Source organism: Drosophila eugracilis, unplaced genomic scaffold, assembly GCF_018153835.1.
Source record: "Drosophila eugracilis isolate 14026-0451.02 unplaced genomic scaffold, ASM1815383v1 contig_2088, whole genome shotgun sequence".
Lineage (NCBI taxonomy): Eukaryota > Metazoa > Arthropoda > Insecta > Diptera > Drosophilidae > Drosophila > Drosophila eugracilis.
In genome coordinates, this window is record NW_024572964.1 from 4,303,117 (window position 1) to 4,321,030 (window position 17,914).

Consider the following 17,914-nt stretch of genomic DNA (forward strand, 5'->3'; position numbering starts at 1 on the left):
ACCATTTTGCAGATATTTTTATTACCACCCTTTTTTGCAAATGAAAGGAACCCCCGGAGTGTGCCTACTTTAGCGGATTAACGTTACCCCTATCCTGTAAGGATCATTTTTGCACATTTGCATTGTGTCCGCGGTTTAGTTATGCAAATCTCAAGTGCCTGGCTTGCATATTTTTGGCCAACATCTTGTTACATATGCTAATTTGCAACTCCTGATCCCTAGTCTTGAGTAGCTGTTGACGTCGCCCTGTTGCCAAAACATTGCAGATTGCAATTACGAGAACGCGAATCTAATGAGCAACTAAGTGCATTTGCATATGTCCTGGGAAAATCGAATAAGCCGATGAGCTGGGGATTTGCGGTGAGTCCGGGAAATCAGTCAACAGTTTTGCATAAGTAGAAGGAAATGGCAATGAATTAGGGTGATGGAAAATAGTTGGTAAATTTATGCTTATAAGATTTTGTATTTTTTTTTTTTAAATATATTAACTTAGTGGCTGGTATTTATTAACCTATTAAGATAGAACACTTTATAAGCTTAAATATATCAATATGTTATTAATATTAATCTAGTAAAATGAAAATAAACATCATATAATACTAATTAGTATCTACCACCCATTTCCTACCCATTGTCTAGTGTCTACGCGTAATCCGATGTCTAGGCAAATGAGCAGAGAGACAATCCTTCGTGTCCTTCGCGGATGTTCCCAGGCTTCTTTCGATCGATCCCCCGAGAGACACGCAGCCGCCGCGCATCCTTCGTTTCGGGGCAAAATCTTCTCAAGACAAAACTTCACACGACCAGATCGGCTAGAAATTTGAATAAAACGCTGCATAAAAAAACTGAAAGTGGTAAAAAAAAGTGAAAAAAAATCATTAAAAAAAATTGAGGAAAAAAGTATTTATCATTCCGGGCGAGTGTGAGTTAGATCGTTTTATACCTGGTCCCGAGGACCTCAGGCAAATAGATAAGGAGTCGGCGGTGGTGGTTTAGCCTTCGTCCTGCGTATGCAAATCGCTCGCCCGAGTCCGCGATGATTCCTTTTCAATTCGAACAATGCCGAGGGTCGCCGCCCTGTCCTTTGGCCACACATGTTTGTGTCTGCGTTTTTTCTGCATTAATCGTCCTATTTGAAAAAAATGATTAAACCCTTTCGTTCGGTACATTTTTTTCCAAGATTTTTCCCCGTTTTTACGAGGTTCATCTTTTTTTTTTTGCTTAAGTCATCCCGTTTGTTGTAATTTCACTTTTTCCGTGAGAACTTTTGATGGGTTCGAAGGGAAATAGGAAGAAATAGGATGCTCAGGTGTCGAATAAAAAAGAGTTTTTTTTGGAGAAAAATATTTTTTTTTAGAATAAAAATTGATAAAGGAATGATATTAAGAACGAACATACGCCACAAGAAATCATTTTTGTATAATAAATGCACAGACATGTTTTAGAAAGCAAAAGATAGTACTCAAATAGTTTATATGTTATTTAATTTTTATAGATTCTGAAACTTAACATAAACCTCATTTAAATAACATTTAAACTTAGGACATGCTAACACTGAATATAGCTGAAAATTATATACCCTTTCATGTTGCGGTTAAATTTTACTTAGCCCATTTAGTCTATTTTTCTTAAGGCCCAAGGCGATTTATGTTTAAATAATCGAGGTGCCTGCATCGTCGTGCCCTGCATCTTAAGCAATTCACCCCCCGGCGTGATGTACGATGATGATCTTGGGCTGGAAAGGATTCAATCTGAGTTGTGACCGAGTTTCCTCAATTTGCATATTGAGGGTCGCGAGCTCCTTTGTGGGGTGCAGTCGTCAGGGCAAAGGGTATGTCATGGGAACAAAAGATGCATTCAACGTCGAAGAATAGACGAAATCAATATTTGAGGTAATTAATTAACAGCATCAATATTGCAGAGAAGAAACCCATAACAATATTCACATTTAGCAATCAATTGATTGACGATTGAATGTTATCTTAAATATGATCAGCAAAAGTCATTTGAATTACATTAAACTGGTGTTTAATCTATAATACAAAAATTTGTTGGAATACTAAGCGCATATTCTAAACGTGAATTAGATTTTATTTTTTAATTCTTTATTTCTTTTTTAAAATTATTCTTTAATTTTTATTAAAATTATAATCATATTTATAAGGATATTTTTATTTTTATAATCATATTTTTATATGAAATTTCAAACAACTTTATTAATACAAATACAATATAACATACAAATTTATAAAAAAAAACATTTAAATTTAGCGGTTTTTAGATTTGTTCTTTTTTAAGCGATCTGGTAACCACTTCCTTCAACATCCTTCAGCCCTGAAAAGAGGGTTGTCATTATGCCTTAAAAGCGCGAAACTTAAATATAATGATTTCTGTGATCAACATGGGAAGACTTAAAAAAAAAAATCGTAAAGAAATAGTAGTTTGAATAAAATTGGTTGAAATTAAACGAAATCTAAGATTTTTAAAAACACTTGCTGAGCTGTGTGGCCGCACTGCCCTTAGCAACTGTGGTATTAATTAGCACATTTCGGCACACCGCGTATGCGGTCACTTCAACGCCAAGTACGTGTCCAAAATCATGAAACGAAAGTAAATCAAGAATGTTGCTGCTGCGGAACGTAAATACTAGCTAAACTCGTGAAATTGGCCAGTGCGAATCACAGGTGCACTCCGTTGGGAAAATCACATTCAGATGCAGTCCGTTGGTCGCAAAGCGACTAAGCACTCCAGAAACTAAACATAGTATCAAAAACAACAACTGCATAGAGAGAGAGAGAGAGCTAGCAACAGCAACAGTCACAAAAATAAAAACATCTACCTTAAAAATTAAAATGACAACACACACAGTGCAGCGAAACCTTTGGGCCTCGGGCTTGGTGGTCCTTATATTGCTTCTTTATTGGACGGATTCAACAAGAGGATACTTTGCGGCCATCGACGAAGCCAAGACCAGCAAAAATTGCTTCTGTGAGGTGGGTTTTAATAGGATTATTGTGTATAGTATATAATAATTTGAGTAAAGAATATATACCATATATGCAAAGGGCCCTAAGGATCTAAAAATAAGTACACTTCTTCAGTACGTGTCAGTTTTTGTTATAAATTCCATTTCCAAGATATATTTTTTTTATTTCTTTATTTATTGATCTTGATACTATATTCTTATTGATTTATATGATCCGTTTTTAGAAGTGTCATTTATTTGTTTAATTCTGTTTAAACGAAAGGATTAATTTTCCATCTTGCCTACATATTTCACAGTTGGAGGGATCTATAAACGACTGCAGCTGCGATGTGGACACAGTGGATCACTTTAACAACATGAAAATCTATCCGCGTCTGCAGAGTCTGCTGGTGAAGAACTTCTTCCGCTTCTACAAGGTGAACCTGCGCCAGGAGTGTCCCTTTTGGCCGGACGACAGTCGATGTGCGATCCGCTTCTGCCAGGTGGAAAACTGCGAGGAGCAAGCTATTCCGGTGGGCATAAAGGAGAAAGGAGAGCACAAGGAGAAGGCGTCGTTTAAAGTAAGTAGCTGGGTATTTCCAATCAAGCTATCAACACTACGCCCCTTATCTCATTCATTCTTTCGCCTAAGTCTACTCCACTATCTACCTGAAAACTCAATTGGTTTGCAAGTGATTTATTTTTATTCGATTGTCTGCGACTCCACAAGAATGAGCCGCATCTGTAATCTCCCATCGAGCGTAGGCCGTAATGATGTGGCCTTTGATTTTGTTTTGCAATGCTGACGTGGTTTTAGTATCTCATTAGAAGTTCATCCGCCCCGTTTTGTTATTAAAAATTTAAAAGATTAATTATCTGAAAAATACTGTGTAGGAAAATGATTTAATCCTTATTGTTCCTATTCCTCCATTTTATTCAGCTTAAAAGCATTTGCATTTTATTTTAACTGAAGTGCTTCTTATCTTCATAAACAAAAAGATACTATATTTTTGTAGTTCGTGCCATTGAACAATACCATATTAACCAGAAATCTTTCAGACTAAGAAATAAGTATATATACCAATAATAAGTAAATATATTTTTAGATAGCTTTATCAGTTTTCTTAAAAATTCACATAGTTCCATTCAATGAAATAATGACTGACTTACAACTTCACTCCATTATTTGCACAACTGTTTAACTTACCTTACTGACTTCCTCATCTGTTTTATTTCTTTACAGTATACGCGGGAGGCGCAAGTGGAGGGCGGGGCTTGCTCGGATGGTGAAGATTTCGATAGCTCCTTGGGATTCCTGGACACAAGTATAAGTGACCAAGCGCACAGGGAATTCGAGCTGTGGGCGAAGCATGACGAGGCGGAGGAGGACTTTTGTATAGTAGATGACCATGAGGAGGGTTCCCAGTATGTGGATCTGCTTCTGAATCCCGAGCGGTACACTGGATATCGCGGAGAGTCGGCACACCGCATCTGGAAGAGTATTTATCTGGAGAACTGCTTTGGTGGCAATAACGAAACGGCTAATAAGTTCTCGAACTATGTGCCCCATTTTGATCTGCGGGACGTGTGCTTGGAACAGCGTGCCTTTTACCGCATTATCTCTGGACTCCATTCCAGCATTAATATCCATTTGTGCTCCAAATATCTGCTGTCCGAATCGAAAGACTTCCTCGATCCTCAGGGCATCTGGGGTCCAAACGCCAATGAGTTTAAGCGACGCTTTAGCCCGGAAACCACAGGCGGTGAGGGGCCACACTGGTTGCGGAACCTCTACTTCATCTATCTGGTGGAGCTGCGCGCCTTGGCAAAGGCTGCTCCTTATTTGCGGCGCGAGGATTACTACACAGGCATAGCCGAGGAGGATGAGGAGGTCAAGCTGGCCATCAACGATATGCTGTCTGTCGTTGAGTAAGAAAATTGTTCTTCTTTTCTAGAAAAATACTTACGCGGTCTCTCCTTGCAGAAATTTCCAATCTCACTTCGATGAAAATGCTCTCTTCAGTAGCGGCATTGCGTCCATTAAGTTCAAGCACGACTACAAGGAGAAGTTCCGCAACATATCCCGCATTATGAGCTGTGTAGGCTGTGATAAGTGCAAACTCTGGGGCAAGCTGCAGACACAAGGATTGGGAACTGCTTTGAAGATCCTTTACTCGGAGAAGCTTAATCTGGCCACAGAAAGCGGACTGTGGGACAAGCCACACATTGAAGCAGATCCCATCTTCAGACTGTCGCGTACAGAGATTGTTGCTCTCTTTAATGCTTTTGGAAGGTGGGTCTTTAGACCTTATAATAACCGATTTATTTTATTGATCCGTTTTATAAACTTATTTCGTGCAGATTATCAAACAGTATATACGAAATGGAGAACTTCCGACGCGTGCTGAGGTAACCCAGCCCACCTAGACTTTCCGAGTGACGGCCCTGATCATAGATGCACCGTTGCATGACCTACTAGTTAATTTATACGCACATCACTGTGGCTGTATCTTAAGCATCTTCCAGATTGCGGTCTACCCTTCCATATTTCGTAACACTTAACCGGCCAGAGGCTAGCAACCCCAGGAAAGCTGCTTCCCTGTACATACAAACTATTACCTAGGCTACTTGTACTTTAGCACACCGTATCACCCTCATAAGAAATAACCAAATGACAAAAAACAGCCCAGGAAGGATGCAGGTGTTTAATGTAAGTTAGGATAGTATTTATTGTAGCTGGAGGAGTTTGTAAGCAGAACTTAATGAGAACGTAAACGCATTGTGCAATAACTCGACCTTACGACACGAGGAATTAAAATAAATGAGCAGTTAGATGTTTTGAAACCCCCCTCTTTACGTCTCCATCGATACGTGGCCTAGCAACCGAGTTGTTTGCCGTTCCAGCTGTCGGCTTTTTTTGACATTTACAAACTGCTATCTGGCCGATCTGCACTTTATTGCTCTGTATCTATATTTTCTTTGCGAAATGGTTGTTCTAAGTGTGAAACGCGGAGACGAGGTGCTCTTCTTGTTTGAGACAAGTGTTAAGGAGAAAACCGATACCGTGCTGCGGGATCTGGTGGCCCTTCATAATGGTCAACTCAAAATTCAGCGTGTTTGTATGGAGATCGAAGAGCTTGCTGAACATGGAACCATGCTACCAGGCGAAATGATTGGCCTAAACGAAGACCAAAGGGAAGAGCTCAAGCTAAAGGACATTTGGGCGGATAAGTGCATTCCGTCTGGCGGTTTCACTATTAATAAGGACCCGCTCCTTCGTCGTAATGGGCAGCAGCCTACTGAGGCGATGCAGAAGGTTCTGGCAGGTGCTATTACCGACGCTAAGGCCATGGTGGATCGGGTAAGCTATGGGTTGATGGTAATTGATGGTTTGGTTTTCAGAGAGAGGCAAACTAGTTATGCAGATAGTGAACAATAATTGCTTTGTGAGTAAGGTGTTATCTATATACATCCCTTACAGCGACTGGCTAAATCCTCAAAGACCTTAAACCTAAAGATCGTTGAGGAGGCGTTGAACCTCCTGCGTGGTGCCGTGACCATTGTATATCCGATGCAGTTGCCGCCCCACGACACTATTCGCATGGAGTTCAGTAACACTGAAGATTTGACAGGAACTCAAGCCTCCAAGGAGGTAATCGAGCCCTCCAAGGCTCAGTTTTGGTTTGCAGGACGTCAGATGCTTATGGGAAAGCTTATGAGCGACTACTTAGGTCTTAATGACAAGACCAAGGTGTGTAGTCCGTACAAGACTAGCTACCTCCCTTTATAACCAATCCCTATTCTTGAAACCAGGTGGTGGTTAAGCTTAATCAACTCGGTGAAGGACCACCAGCTCGAGAGGCAGTGATTTCCGAACCCATGCGTCGCCAGATGATGGCCGAATCCTTTCGCCGTCAGGAAGAGCTGAAGGTAAGTTCCCATTTTTGTAGAGAGAATTCCAAATGGTGTTTTATTTGCTATAATACGAGTATATAAGTATATCAGATATAAGTAGGTACTGTTACTCCATCGCTTTAACTAATTTAAGTAAACGTTGAATATTGCATAGCTACAAAGTCGAGAGTTAAGGCGAGTCGGATGTCCAAGTCCGAGGCTGCTTCCTTGGTCTGTCCTGGTGTTTGTTTGGTTCAGCAGATGTCAGTTGGTTTATGCTATATACTCTATATAAATGCAACTTTGTCTAAGGCGCATCTGCTGGAACTGCTAGAGTGGGGATCGGGTAAATAAAGCTCGGCAATCTGATCGTTGTTCATCTGGGGGCTATACGTCTAGTAAATATGTGTGATTATCCTTATTTAACCAAGAAAAGTAAAGATCCGTTCCATTTCTCTGTTAGTTGGTGTAAACGTTGTATAAATGCGCTGAGTAGAATTTAAATTCAGTTCCCCTTGTACAATGCACAGGTCCATAAAGTTTGGTGCTGTTTTTCGTGGTCTTCCAGGATTATTCCTTATTGGAATCCTTTGTTTTTGTTGATGCGACTTGCCTAGCAAGTTGTGGTTAATCTGCTTAAAGTATTACTAGTGGTTTCTCGGGCACATCGCAGGTAGTGGCCTTCTCTTGATCCTGGTCGAAGTTCTGCTCACTGGTTCCCGAATCTCCAGTTGGACTTAGTGGTATCAGAGACTTGGTGCTGCCAATCATCTCGTGGTTATCTAAGGGTAGACCATGGTCCGATAGCTCTTGACCACCAACTGCCTGGTTCTCAAGATCAACTACATCGTCGTCTGTATCGTACATATGATCCTGCTGTTTGTTGGCCAATCCCCGGCCAAAGGCATCATCGTTATCAGATTCATCGCCGGCGCAAACACAACGCATTTTGGCATCATCACCGACCTTGACGGACTTGGTAATAATACACAACGATATAGACGACACCACAAAAAGGACGATGGGCACTATTAGCGAGACTAGGAGCTCCCTGTAAACTTTATCCAAATCATAGCGTGCCACCACAAACTCCACATTTGAATCCTGCAAGAAGTAATGAATACCTGAAGTAAACTGATACCAGAAGTGAAATTCTAATGTGGAAAAGTCCACACAAACCTTGTTATAGTAGCACTGGTAGCGTGACTGGGCGGTATTGTTATCGCCGTCGTTGCCATAGCGAGCCACAAAGTCCTTGCATTCCCCGCGAAGCGTATTTACGCAGCCCTCCAGATTGATGAACAGTTTCTTCCAGCTGTAAATGGTCAAGTTGGCCTGGTTTGGCAGATACCTCTGCTCAGGGTCCACCGACCTGGTGCTGTTCTCATAGATCGCCCAGAACTGGGTGAAGTTCATGAAGGGAGCGGGCAAAGTATCGTGTTCTAAGAGGGTGCCATTCAGGCAATCCGTGGCACTGTTTTAGGATTCAAAATTGTTAGTTTATGTTAATTTGTAGGTGGAATCTACACTCACGTGATGCGATTATCAGACTCTCTGGTGACTGTGGCGCAGTTGGTCAACAGGTTGCCGTCGTCCTCCTTCCAGAACTCAAAGGGTTCAATACGGACTCCATGCTCGGATCCTCGGGCCTGGTTAAAAGCCACTGCATTCTCACAATCAGCTGCGATAACATTGTCCTCCTATAAGGGATATATCCTGATTAAAAATCTTTCTATATAAGAATCCTTATTCTATGAAACTTACATGCATAATAAGAGTATTGACATTAGCAGTCGTTATCTTGGAACAGTAACGATCACAGCTAAAGGGCTTTTTGATCTTGGTACAGTGCACCCCATGACACTCGAAGAAACCATTTAGCTTGGTGTTGTCCTTTTGCGAGTTGATGGTATGTCCATCAGCCTTGTGGTGACACAGGAAGAACTCCGACATATTCTTGCAGTGTCCTGTGATGAAAGCAATCAGTTAATGAAAATTCATAGTGTTACGGGTTCATGTCTTGCCATTGGAGCAGTTGAAGACTCCTCTGATGTTATTGCAGGCGGTCCCGTTGTTGCAATTAAATTTGTTCAGCCGACTCAGGTCAATCTGCAAGAACATGGTATAATGGCCATTCAATGATCGTTAAACTCTCGTGGCGCCAAGTGTCCATAAAGACTAAAGGACCTAATACTTGGCATGCCTCATCGCCTTGGCATTAGTAACCGCAACCTTAAGTGGGCTAAGGATGAGTCATGGAAGAACTTTCCCTATAGTGGGATGCCCAAGACTATGACGTCTTTGGGCAGTGGGTGGTCATGGGTTGGGCCTAAAGTTTAAGGTGGTTATACAGTTGGTCACAAAAGTTTAGGTTTTGTATTGGTAAATCAAACTGTTTCTTTTTCACTAATATGAAAGAAGGATAGGCTTTAAATTCTTTTTTAACCAAAAACTAAAGTTCTCTGAGTAAATTGGTTTTAACTCACGCTTTAAACAAAATTTCTTATGAGTGTTTTATAAATGATAATTAACTTCATATGGCTTCTTAGTGGCCTTAAACCTAACTATTGCCTGATTAAATGTATTTATTTTCTATAAATAGAGCTAGTTTCTCAACCTTTTACTACCTTAATAAGGAACAAAGACTCACCATAGCACAGGATGTGTTGGTCACCCGGGTGCAGTTGTTCAGTTGTATATCGGTACCATTGCGTCGCACTATTGAGTGGATCTGGGGGCAGAAGCCACTTGTCTTGGTCAGGCACCATTCTCCGCAGGAGGCCCAGGGGCAGTTATTGGGCATTTGTCGGTCCACCGTTTGGCACATGACTGGATCATGCTCGAAGCCCGATTTGAAGGCCCTAAAAAGAAGATTTATTTATGAGTTATATTTATAGGTGGTTATTTTAGGAGCACAGGTACCCACTTTAAAGAGGGCGAGTAAATGGCCACGCTCAGGTAGACGATGGACACGCAGGACAGCACCATGGTCAGCTGGCATAGGCAGATGGCGCGACAGATGCGCGTATCCTGCTCGGGAATAACCCGCGGCTTGTCCTTGCGCCGCGCCATTTATCCTGGAGGAGTGGGTATCCAATTGGTTGTGATTCCTGGGTATGAGGCTAACTCGCAGCTAATTTACGACTTGTTGATTTGGTGTCCCACTTTCCGGCCGTGCTCCTCCTGCCCAGTGCTATTCTAAATATTTTCACCCTACGCCGTTTTCAAGGTGATTCCTTTTTTGTTTGCTGGGTGGGTTTCGCTTTGGGGTGGTGGTGGTGTTGTTGGTGGGTGGGTAGTTTGCTTGTTTGTGGTGGGTGGGTTTTCTGTGCCGTTCTATTTTCGTTAGCTTGGCTTTTTTTGACTTTAAAATTAGTTTGTTTTGAACTTTTGAGGGGGCAAACAAGGAATGGCAGGTGAGGAACTGAGACGTCTATGCTTGATGAATGAGTTCTGATTGTTCAGAGGCGTTAATTTGCCCGATTTTCGCACGTCCGCTCCCAACAGCAACTGAGTCCTAACTGAATCCCGGAGCGGAAGGAGTGCGGAATGCCAGGGCTGCCAAAGGACACTGCGCACTTTTACTTTCTCGAAAGCGAAAGTGAAGGCCCAGGCCAAAACAAACCCTTGAGTGAAATAGAAACCGGGACAGGGTTTGGAGCTAGCTCAACAAATGGTTCCAGATCCCGGGAAACACGCCTGCGCCTGGAGAGGACTCCCACCTTCCTCCTCGCCCTCGTTTCTCGCTACTCTCTCCCAAATATTTCACAAAATGAAAACAGCTTTTTTGTTTAGCATTTCTCCACATTTGTTTTTGTTTCTTTCATTTTTTTAATTGTTTATTAAATAGGCCGTTAGCTGGTTTAATTTGTTTATTGATAAAGACACGTTAAGTAAAAAATTTTAATCGTTTTGCATTCAAATTGGTTTGTTCATCGGTTTGGTTTGTATGATTTAAAAAATTCTCATAAGCAACGTGCGTTATATCGGTTCTGCTAAGCTATATGTATACGTATATATCTATATATATATATATATTGTTATAATCCGTTTAGATGTTGGTTTTTACATAAGATCGTTAAAACTATTTCAAAAATGTTGAGAGTGTCCCAATGTGAGCGTGTTGTGAATGAATAATTTGGTTCCGCTGCTTATCCCCATGGATTGTATCTGGTATCTTGTGGTAAATCTATCTTTCTGGTTTTTTTTAAATATTTTATTTCTGTTTCCGGAGTCCGTCCCGCCCCGTTTCTATGAATGTTTGCCGTGTTTTTAGTTTGCGGCCCGGAGCGGAATCGGTTCTATACAATTGTTTGTTTGTTTGATTGGTTTTTTGGTTTTCGCTTTCCGTTTTAGTTAGTTTTACGAATTTACTTAATATTTTTATGACTACTATCACAATTTGTTGAAAACAAGCGATTCTTTAATTGGTATTGGTATTATCTTTGTGGAAATCGAAGTCGAGAGTGGAGCATCGCTGCCGCCTTTCAAAAAGCCAGTTAAGCCAACCAAAAGTCCATATAACTAGCATAACATTATGATGGCAAAGTTTATGTTAACAAATCTCTTGAGCGCAAAATTTCGAATATAAATGGCTGAGAAAAAGTTAGTCGTTCGGCGATGCTCCGCTTGATTTATATATATATCTGAATATATATATATCATCCGATGTGTGATGGCAAATGGAATTTCTATATTGTATGTTTGTATATATATCTAGGTAAGCTATGTGTGGTACAGACTACAAAGTTGAATTTGCTATTTTTTAAGGGCTTTAACTAATATTATTTTTGCTAGTATTCCATATCATCATCTTCGTCACTGTGACACAGAAGTTTGCTAGAATTGGAATGCGGTTGGAACAGAGTTCTTAATCAATGCTAGTCAGATATAAGCGGGATATATTTATATATATATGCTAAATAGATTGGGGTTAACGGATCATGCCATTCTAGAATCGAAATTAATAAGTATTTAAACTAGGTTAAAAACAAAAGCATGCAAGAACATTTTCTAAAGCATATTCTATTATAAGATCGTTAAATTTGAAAGGTATTCGATATGTAATTATATAATTATAGATTTAATATTAAGAGGAAAAGGGGAAATACTGGTATCCCGAGTGTAAACTAATTAATTTAAACCTTAGAGAAACCTCTTGAAATTTATTTTACTTTGAGTCTGGAACTTTTGAATATTTTGAGTAGTTTTCTTGTGAGTTTTGATTGGTTTTTGAGTGATCGTGTGTATATAGCATACGAAATTCCTTTCGGATGGGTTTTTGATTTTGTGCGTTAGAGAAAATCTTTGAGGTGCTGGATTCTCAAAGATTACAGTTTGAGAGTATTAAGGAAGGCAGTAATTGCTAAGGACACTTCAGAGTAACAATTCGTATTGGGTTTGAATTTGATGTGGGTGTTTCTTTTTTTTCAGTGGACAAGCGAACTGGGTGCCACACAATATGTGCAAGTTATCTGGATCGAGGGATCCTGGGATCTATATCAAATACCATCGCACTTAACCTATCACAATACATATTCTGGGGATCAAAGTTCAGGCACTCGCGCTTTGTTTAGATCATATTCAAAATACATTCAGGGACAACGACTTTTCCGTGTTACATTTCATGCAGTTAACGATCCTGAAAGTAATATAGAGTAGTAAAGAGAGAAAGATAACGAAAGAGCCGATGAAATAATGGCTTATAGGAAAAAAAAATAATCAAAGGAACTAAGGGTTACATTCATGTTTCGACTTAGGGATCAGGCCAATATCTTAACGATTAACAGAAAGGATAAGTTACATTCATAGGAGGATACAGCATGACAATACGACTTTTAGTTTTTTGGTTTTCGACAATATCTTCATACAAGGCACAATGAGTTTATGTCCATGGAGCTGGGTGAGTGTCTACTACAATATACAGATACGGATACGGGGGAGCAAATTTGCCAAAGTTTCGCAATGAATGAGAACAAGATGCAGGACAGCGCTGGTACATGAACATGGCACTCACTCTTCCTTGGTCGGGAACTTCTCGGCGTAGACCCGCGAGGATTTGTTGCAGGCCTTCTCGCAGCACGGGCAGTACCAATAGCTGAGCACCCCGATCGAGATGGCGAAGAGCACGTTCGGTATGATCAGCGATAGGATCAGGTGGTACAGGTTGTTTTCCCACGAGTACCGACCGATGACCACCTCCGGATACGCCCTGCTGTAGAAGCAGGGAAACGGCTCCCCAATGTGTGAGAACCTTATTGGGAATTTAAGGATAAACTTTAGATTGGAGAACTTTTAGTCTGGTTCTTCAACTCACCCGTATTGCCTGGCAAATACGCTGCAATTGGTCGTGGGTGGATAGCCACAGCCCTCTGAATTAATCAGAAACTTGGTATAGCTCACATCCCAGTTGACCGTGTCCAGGTCCCGAGGATTGCGCTCCCATTCGCTGAACGGGATACGCGTGTAGTTGACAAACAACTGATGGCACCTGGTATTACCATTGAATCAGTAACTAGATTTAATAAGACTTATCCATGAACTAACTTGGTGAGTGATGAGGTGCAGCCCTCGCGACAGGAGCTCCAGCTGCAGTTCTTGATGCCCTCCGCATAGATGTGATCGATGACGATACAGGTCACCGGCACCGGATCATAATCGGCTATGATCGTTGAGATGGCGGGGTCCACGACGAAGGGTATCAGGAAGAGGAATGTGAACACCGACAAAATGGCAGTCGTACCTGTGGATTAAAGGGTAGAAACTGATTAGGGAAGTCAAAGATTTAAGGAATCAGAAATCTCACCAAGGCACACGGAGGTATAGAACTTTGCCTTCTCGAGTAGCGTGTCCATCTCGATCTCCTCGCGCTTGGCCTTGATGGCGTCCACGCATCCGCTCCCCGGCCGCACCGGCGATTGGCAGGCGGAGCGCATCGATCCGGCTGTGGAACCGCATCCCGAAACTGATCCCGATCCCGCCGAGCCGCAGCGGCTGCTATTCAGACTGATCTTGCTGGCGGAGAGCGTCTGTGCCGAGAGCGTCGGACTCGCCGGCATCGACGTGGTCGTGGTCAGCGTGGAGCTCTTCTTCATGGCGGAGATTGTTGGTTATTTGGTTATGGGTTCGTGTGGGGTGCTTAGATTGTAGTTGGATCGGTAAAAGCCTTTAAAATGAACACCGCTAACATTCGCGCTTTCTACAACAATTAAGATCTACTCTCTCTCGGTCTCGCTTGCCTGGAGATTTCTTAGCCTAATCTTCTAACGATCTCCTGCCCATCTGCCTTATTTTTATAGCCGAAATGGAAAATGTTTTCTTATTTTGTATTTTGTATTTCTTGGGGTTTTCCTCTTGTATATTGATTAGTTTTAGTTTTTTTTTTTATCTAAATTAATGCTTATTATGTTTTCTGTTAGCCTTTTTTGGGTTAACTCTTTTGCTTTGACTTCATCGACTAGTTTGTCGTTACGAGATTTCTTTTAGATTTTTGATCACGCATCCCTCACTCTAAGCCATTTTTGAATTTCTCTGCCCTCTCTCCCGGTGACTGAACCTAGTTCTATATCTTCACTATAACTTCAGCCGATTCTGGTGTAGTGTGTCTGGGTGTATCTCTGTGTGTGTGTGTGCTGTGCATGTGGGTGTTGGTGTGTGCGTTTATTCCCTAGATAAAACTAAGTTCCATAACAGCAATTATTTTAAATTTAAACTCTCGCGCCTCCCTTAAATCTCACTGCTATCCTAAAAGTCCTGCAGCCTCTCGCCCTAGTCCCAAAAAATATTTATATGGTCAACTAAATAGTCGAAAATTATACTAATATTGTCTTCAGATCTGCCGATCGTCGTATCTTGAGAATGTCAAGCGCCTCGCATGGGATATTGTTTTTTTACTTTCTGTTTGAGTTTGAGTTTTGAGTTTGTCCTGGTTAGCTCAGGAGTGTCCTTGCAAGCCTCTGAGGTGTGGTCCGTGTCTCTGTGTCTTTCTGTGTGGGTGTCGGAGTGTCAAAAGTTTGATGGAAGGATTACAAAGAATTTCAAGTTGCTCGATTGTGTTTCTGACTTCAGCTGGTGCCCAACTCCAATTATTGCAAAGCGAAGACTCCCGTCTGGTGTGTCGGACTGTCTTCCTGGAGCAGAGGAATGCCTGGAAAATTTTCGATTATATGTTGTTAGTTAAGGGTTTTAGATGAATAAACTTAGGGAGACTGTTATAAAACTACCTAAATTATACGGACACTTAGGGCTTTATATATAGAGGGCTTTACTATTACCTCTTCTAACAAGTTTTTGGGATTTAAAAAAAAAAAACGCGATTTCTGATTCACATTATGTAAATAGTAAAACTAAAGGGGATGTATTCAGTTTCTTATATCTTATCTGCTTCATCTAATTATAATGGGTAAACTGCTAGGACTAATCTATTCTATAAAATCGATATAGAGGTATCAAAAATAGATCACTCCAGAGACCTAGGACACCTGGTAGACCTCTCACATGTGGGCTACCGCAAAGACTGCAAGTCATCAGAAAATTATATTAAAGACAAAGATCCCGAAATTTGGTATATTAGATCATAGAGCTTACGTGACGGATCTCATAGGGCCATAACCTCATCGCCGCCGCCCCCGCCCATGTCGCCGTTGGTGGGTGCGCCCACGTTATTCTTATTCAGGACGGTCTCCGTATCCACACATCCCTTGAACCGCATCTTAGCATCATCGCCCACGTAAACGGTGGTCTGACACATGATCAGGATAGAACAGGATACAACAAATAGAACCGATGGCACCACCGAGGCGAACACAAACTGGCGATATGTGACTTCTAAATCAAATCGAGCCACCACAACATCCTTCTTTCCGGGTGAATAAAAGCATGGGAAGCGAGCCCGAGCATTGTGATCACTGCCATCGCGTCCGAAGTCCTTCAGGAACTCCTTGCATTCATCCATCAGGGTATTTACACAACCCTCCAGATTAATCATCAGCTTGGACTCATTGGAAATGGTCAGATCCACATCGGGTGGTGCTATCTCCGGCACTGGAGTGGCCACCGAAACGTGCAGGTGGCTCAGATATGTGAAGTTGGTCAGATCACTGAGCATGTTGTGCTCCAGGGTGGAGCCATTGATGCAGTCTACCGCATCCACTTGATCCGAAGTGTTCTTAATGAAGTAACACGATGTCATCGCTACATTATCATTGGATTCGTTCCAAACTTCTTCCAGAGTTTCCGCATTGATGGCATTTTGACATTGGGATAGGTAGACCTTGTCTCCACTAAGAACCACCACGTTCTTGTTCCTGGTTGGAATATCCACACATCGTCTGTCGCAGTTGTAGGGAGTCCTTATTTTTCGACAGGTTCCTCGGCTGCAGGAGTACAAGCCACTGATGTCCATGCAGTTGATCTTTCCCCGCCTTCCGGAACACTTTACTGGTGCATCACTATTGTGGAAGACGCACTCAAAGGCATCCGTTATGTTGAGACACTGACCAGCGGTGCAATTGAAGGTTCCCGTGAGATTCTTGCACTCATCATTGATGCACCGAGCCTTGTCCGCCCTATCCTGGTCAATTCCATAACATGTTTTATTGGCTGAATTTGTGCAATTTTGGAATATGAGATTGCTGCCATTGCTGCGGAGATTCACATAAATCTGGATGCAGGCACCAGAGGTTTTGCTCAAGCACCACTCGCCGCAGCTTCCCCACTCGCAGTTATCCTTGTTCACGGCCCTTGTGGTGGTGCACATCACCGGCGTGGGATCAATGCCACTTTTGAAGGCCCGGGTGGATGGCATATATATGGCTACCGTGAGATAGACGAGAGCCACTGAACTGAGAACCAGGGTCATCTGGCATATGCATATGGTGCCGCATATCCGGGTGTCCTGCGGTGGGACCACAAGGTCCTCGGTGGGCACTTTCTTCTTGCCCATCTCTCAAAGCTTAACTACCCTGTAATTCCAAGTAGCAGTTCCACCTAGTCCTACTTAAAGCCCAGTGGTTAATCCCTCGCGTGCAATCCAATTAGAAGCTCGTCATGTCGGTTTTTAGTCTATCGATTTAGCTGCAAAACTGCGTGGGCGGTGTTGTATGTTATATAACCCTGCGTAGGTTGAGATTTTCCTCTGAATTTTCCCTTAGACTTAAAGAAAACTTTGCATGCTGCGCACGTTTCCAGCTGGAGGACACTTTTTTTTTGGATAGGCCACAACCTATCGATTTTTGGCTAGCTGACCCCACAGAAATTCACTTTAATCACTGGGCCCATCCATACGTTGGTTGCATCACGTGCTGTGTTGTTTTTTTGGGGGGATTCACACCGTTTGGGGTATATCCTTTGGTTACGCTTTTTTCTACAATTATTAAGTTATAATTGGATTTTATAATTTATCGACAATTATTTGTTAATTCTTGAGCAGTGCTATTTTGTGGTAATTATTTTTTCCCTTCGAGTTACTGGCAGCTGGTGGCTCGTGACCCAAGGCTTTCTGCTCCGCACTGGCGACTGCATTCGGCTCGATTCCGTATGTGTCTCTCTGGGTCTCCGGGTTTCCCAATTCTCCAGCTCTCCGGTTCTCCTCACTGACCGCCGACAACATGCCACACATCGTGGCTGGTCTCGTGAATTTCACTGCTCTCGCTTTTGGCACAAATCTCGGTTCTGCGCGCGCACTTTTATTGCAAAATCAATAATTCCGCATTCACACACTCCCGAAAAGAGCAGGCACAACTATGTATGAGCATCCCCGAGCCCCGAACCCCTGATCCCTCATCAGCCTTCACCCCCCTCCCACGCTCGACAAGCTGGCTCCAATCGGGTTTCCATTCCCAGTGAGAGTTCCCATTGATTAAGTCGGCCTCCACATGGCCAAGAGTGCAAGTGCACCGAGTGCCATGTGCGGTGGTTTTGTGTTTGCTCCAGTTATGGTCAACCACTCCTCACGCCCCTTAACATTAATATGTGTTCATACCATAAACACATTTTAAATACAAAGTCTTACTTATGTTATTTACAATGAGCTCAAATTTCTTTTTAAAATCAGAA

General features: G+C 42.1%; 5 protein-coding genes across 6 annotated transcripts; 2 read left to right on the top strand and 3 right to left on the bottom strand.

The window, feature by feature from the left end:
* Positions 1-2,540: 2,540 nt before the first annotated feature.
* On the top strand, positions 2,541-5,809 carry LOC108107828 (ero1-like protein). The gene is made up of 5 exons (XM_017215578.1): positions 2,541-2,993; positions 3,283-3,546; positions 4,209-4,894; positions 4,950-5,258; positions 5,327-5,809. The coding sequence occupies exons 1-5, from the start codon at positions 2,853-2,855 to the stop codon at positions 5,376-5,378; spliced, it is 1,452 nt and encodes a 483-aa protein (XP_017071067.1). The 5' UTR covers positions 2,541-2,852; the 3' UTR covers positions 5,379-5,809.
* Positions 5,810-5,951: 142 nt separating this feature from the next.
* On the top strand, positions 5,952-7,213 carry LOC108107511 (cilia- and flagella-associated protein 298). The gene is made up of 4 exons (XM_017215053.1): positions 5,952-6,326; positions 6,447-6,716; positions 6,779-6,895; positions 7,172-7,213. The coding sequence occupies exons 1-4, from the start codon at positions 5,952-5,954 to the stop codon at positions 7,211-7,213; spliced, it is 804 nt and encodes a 267-aa protein (XP_017070542.1).
* On the bottom strand, positions 6,907-10,431 carry LOC108107827. Its single transcript, XM_017215577.1, has 7 exons — positions 9,786-10,431; positions 9,510-9,720; positions 8,884-8,968; positions 8,624-8,826; positions 8,393-8,559; positions 8,039-8,333; positions 6,907-7,963 (listed from the first exon to the last, which is right to left on the bottom strand). The coding sequence occupies exons 1-7, from the start codon at positions 9,929-9,931 to the stop codon at positions 7,496-7,498; spliced, it is 1,575 nt and encodes a 524-aa protein (XP_017071066.1). The 5' UTR covers positions 9,932-10,431; the 3' UTR covers positions 6,907-7,495.
* A 286-nt stretch (positions 10,432-10,717) lies between these two features.
* LOC108107832 (protein tipE) lies at positions 10,718-13,961 on the bottom strand. Of its 2 annotated transcripts, none has more exons than XM_017215585.2 (5): positions 13,665-13,961; positions 13,406-13,601; positions 13,176-13,349; positions 12,876-13,112; positions 10,718-11,698 (listed from the first exon to the last, which is right to left on the bottom strand). In XM_017215585.2, the coding sequence occupies exons 1-5, from the start codon at positions 13,951-13,953 to the stop codon at positions 11,653-11,655; spliced, it is 942 nt and encodes a 313-aa protein (XP_017071074.1). In that variant the 5' UTR covers positions 13,954-13,961; the 3' UTR covers positions 10,718-11,652. The 2 variants fall into 2 exon arrangements, with proteins under 2 accessions (XP_017071074.1, XP_017071072.1); XM_017215583.2 differs by having other exon boundaries at positions 10,718-12,500.
* A 930-nt stretch (positions 13,962-14,891) lies between these two features.
* Positions 14,892-17,373, bottom strand: LOC108107831. The gene is made up of 2 exons (XM_017215582.2): positions 15,446-17,373; positions 14,892-15,005 (listed from the first exon to the last, which is right to left on the bottom strand). The coding sequence occupies exon 1, from the start codon at positions 16,800-16,802 to the stop codon at positions 15,456-15,458; it is 1,347 nt and encodes a 448-aa protein (XP_017071071.1). The 5' UTR covers positions 16,803-17,373; the 3' UTR covers positions 14,892-15,005; positions 15,446-15,455.
* Positions 17,374-17,914: the final 541 nt, after the last annotated feature.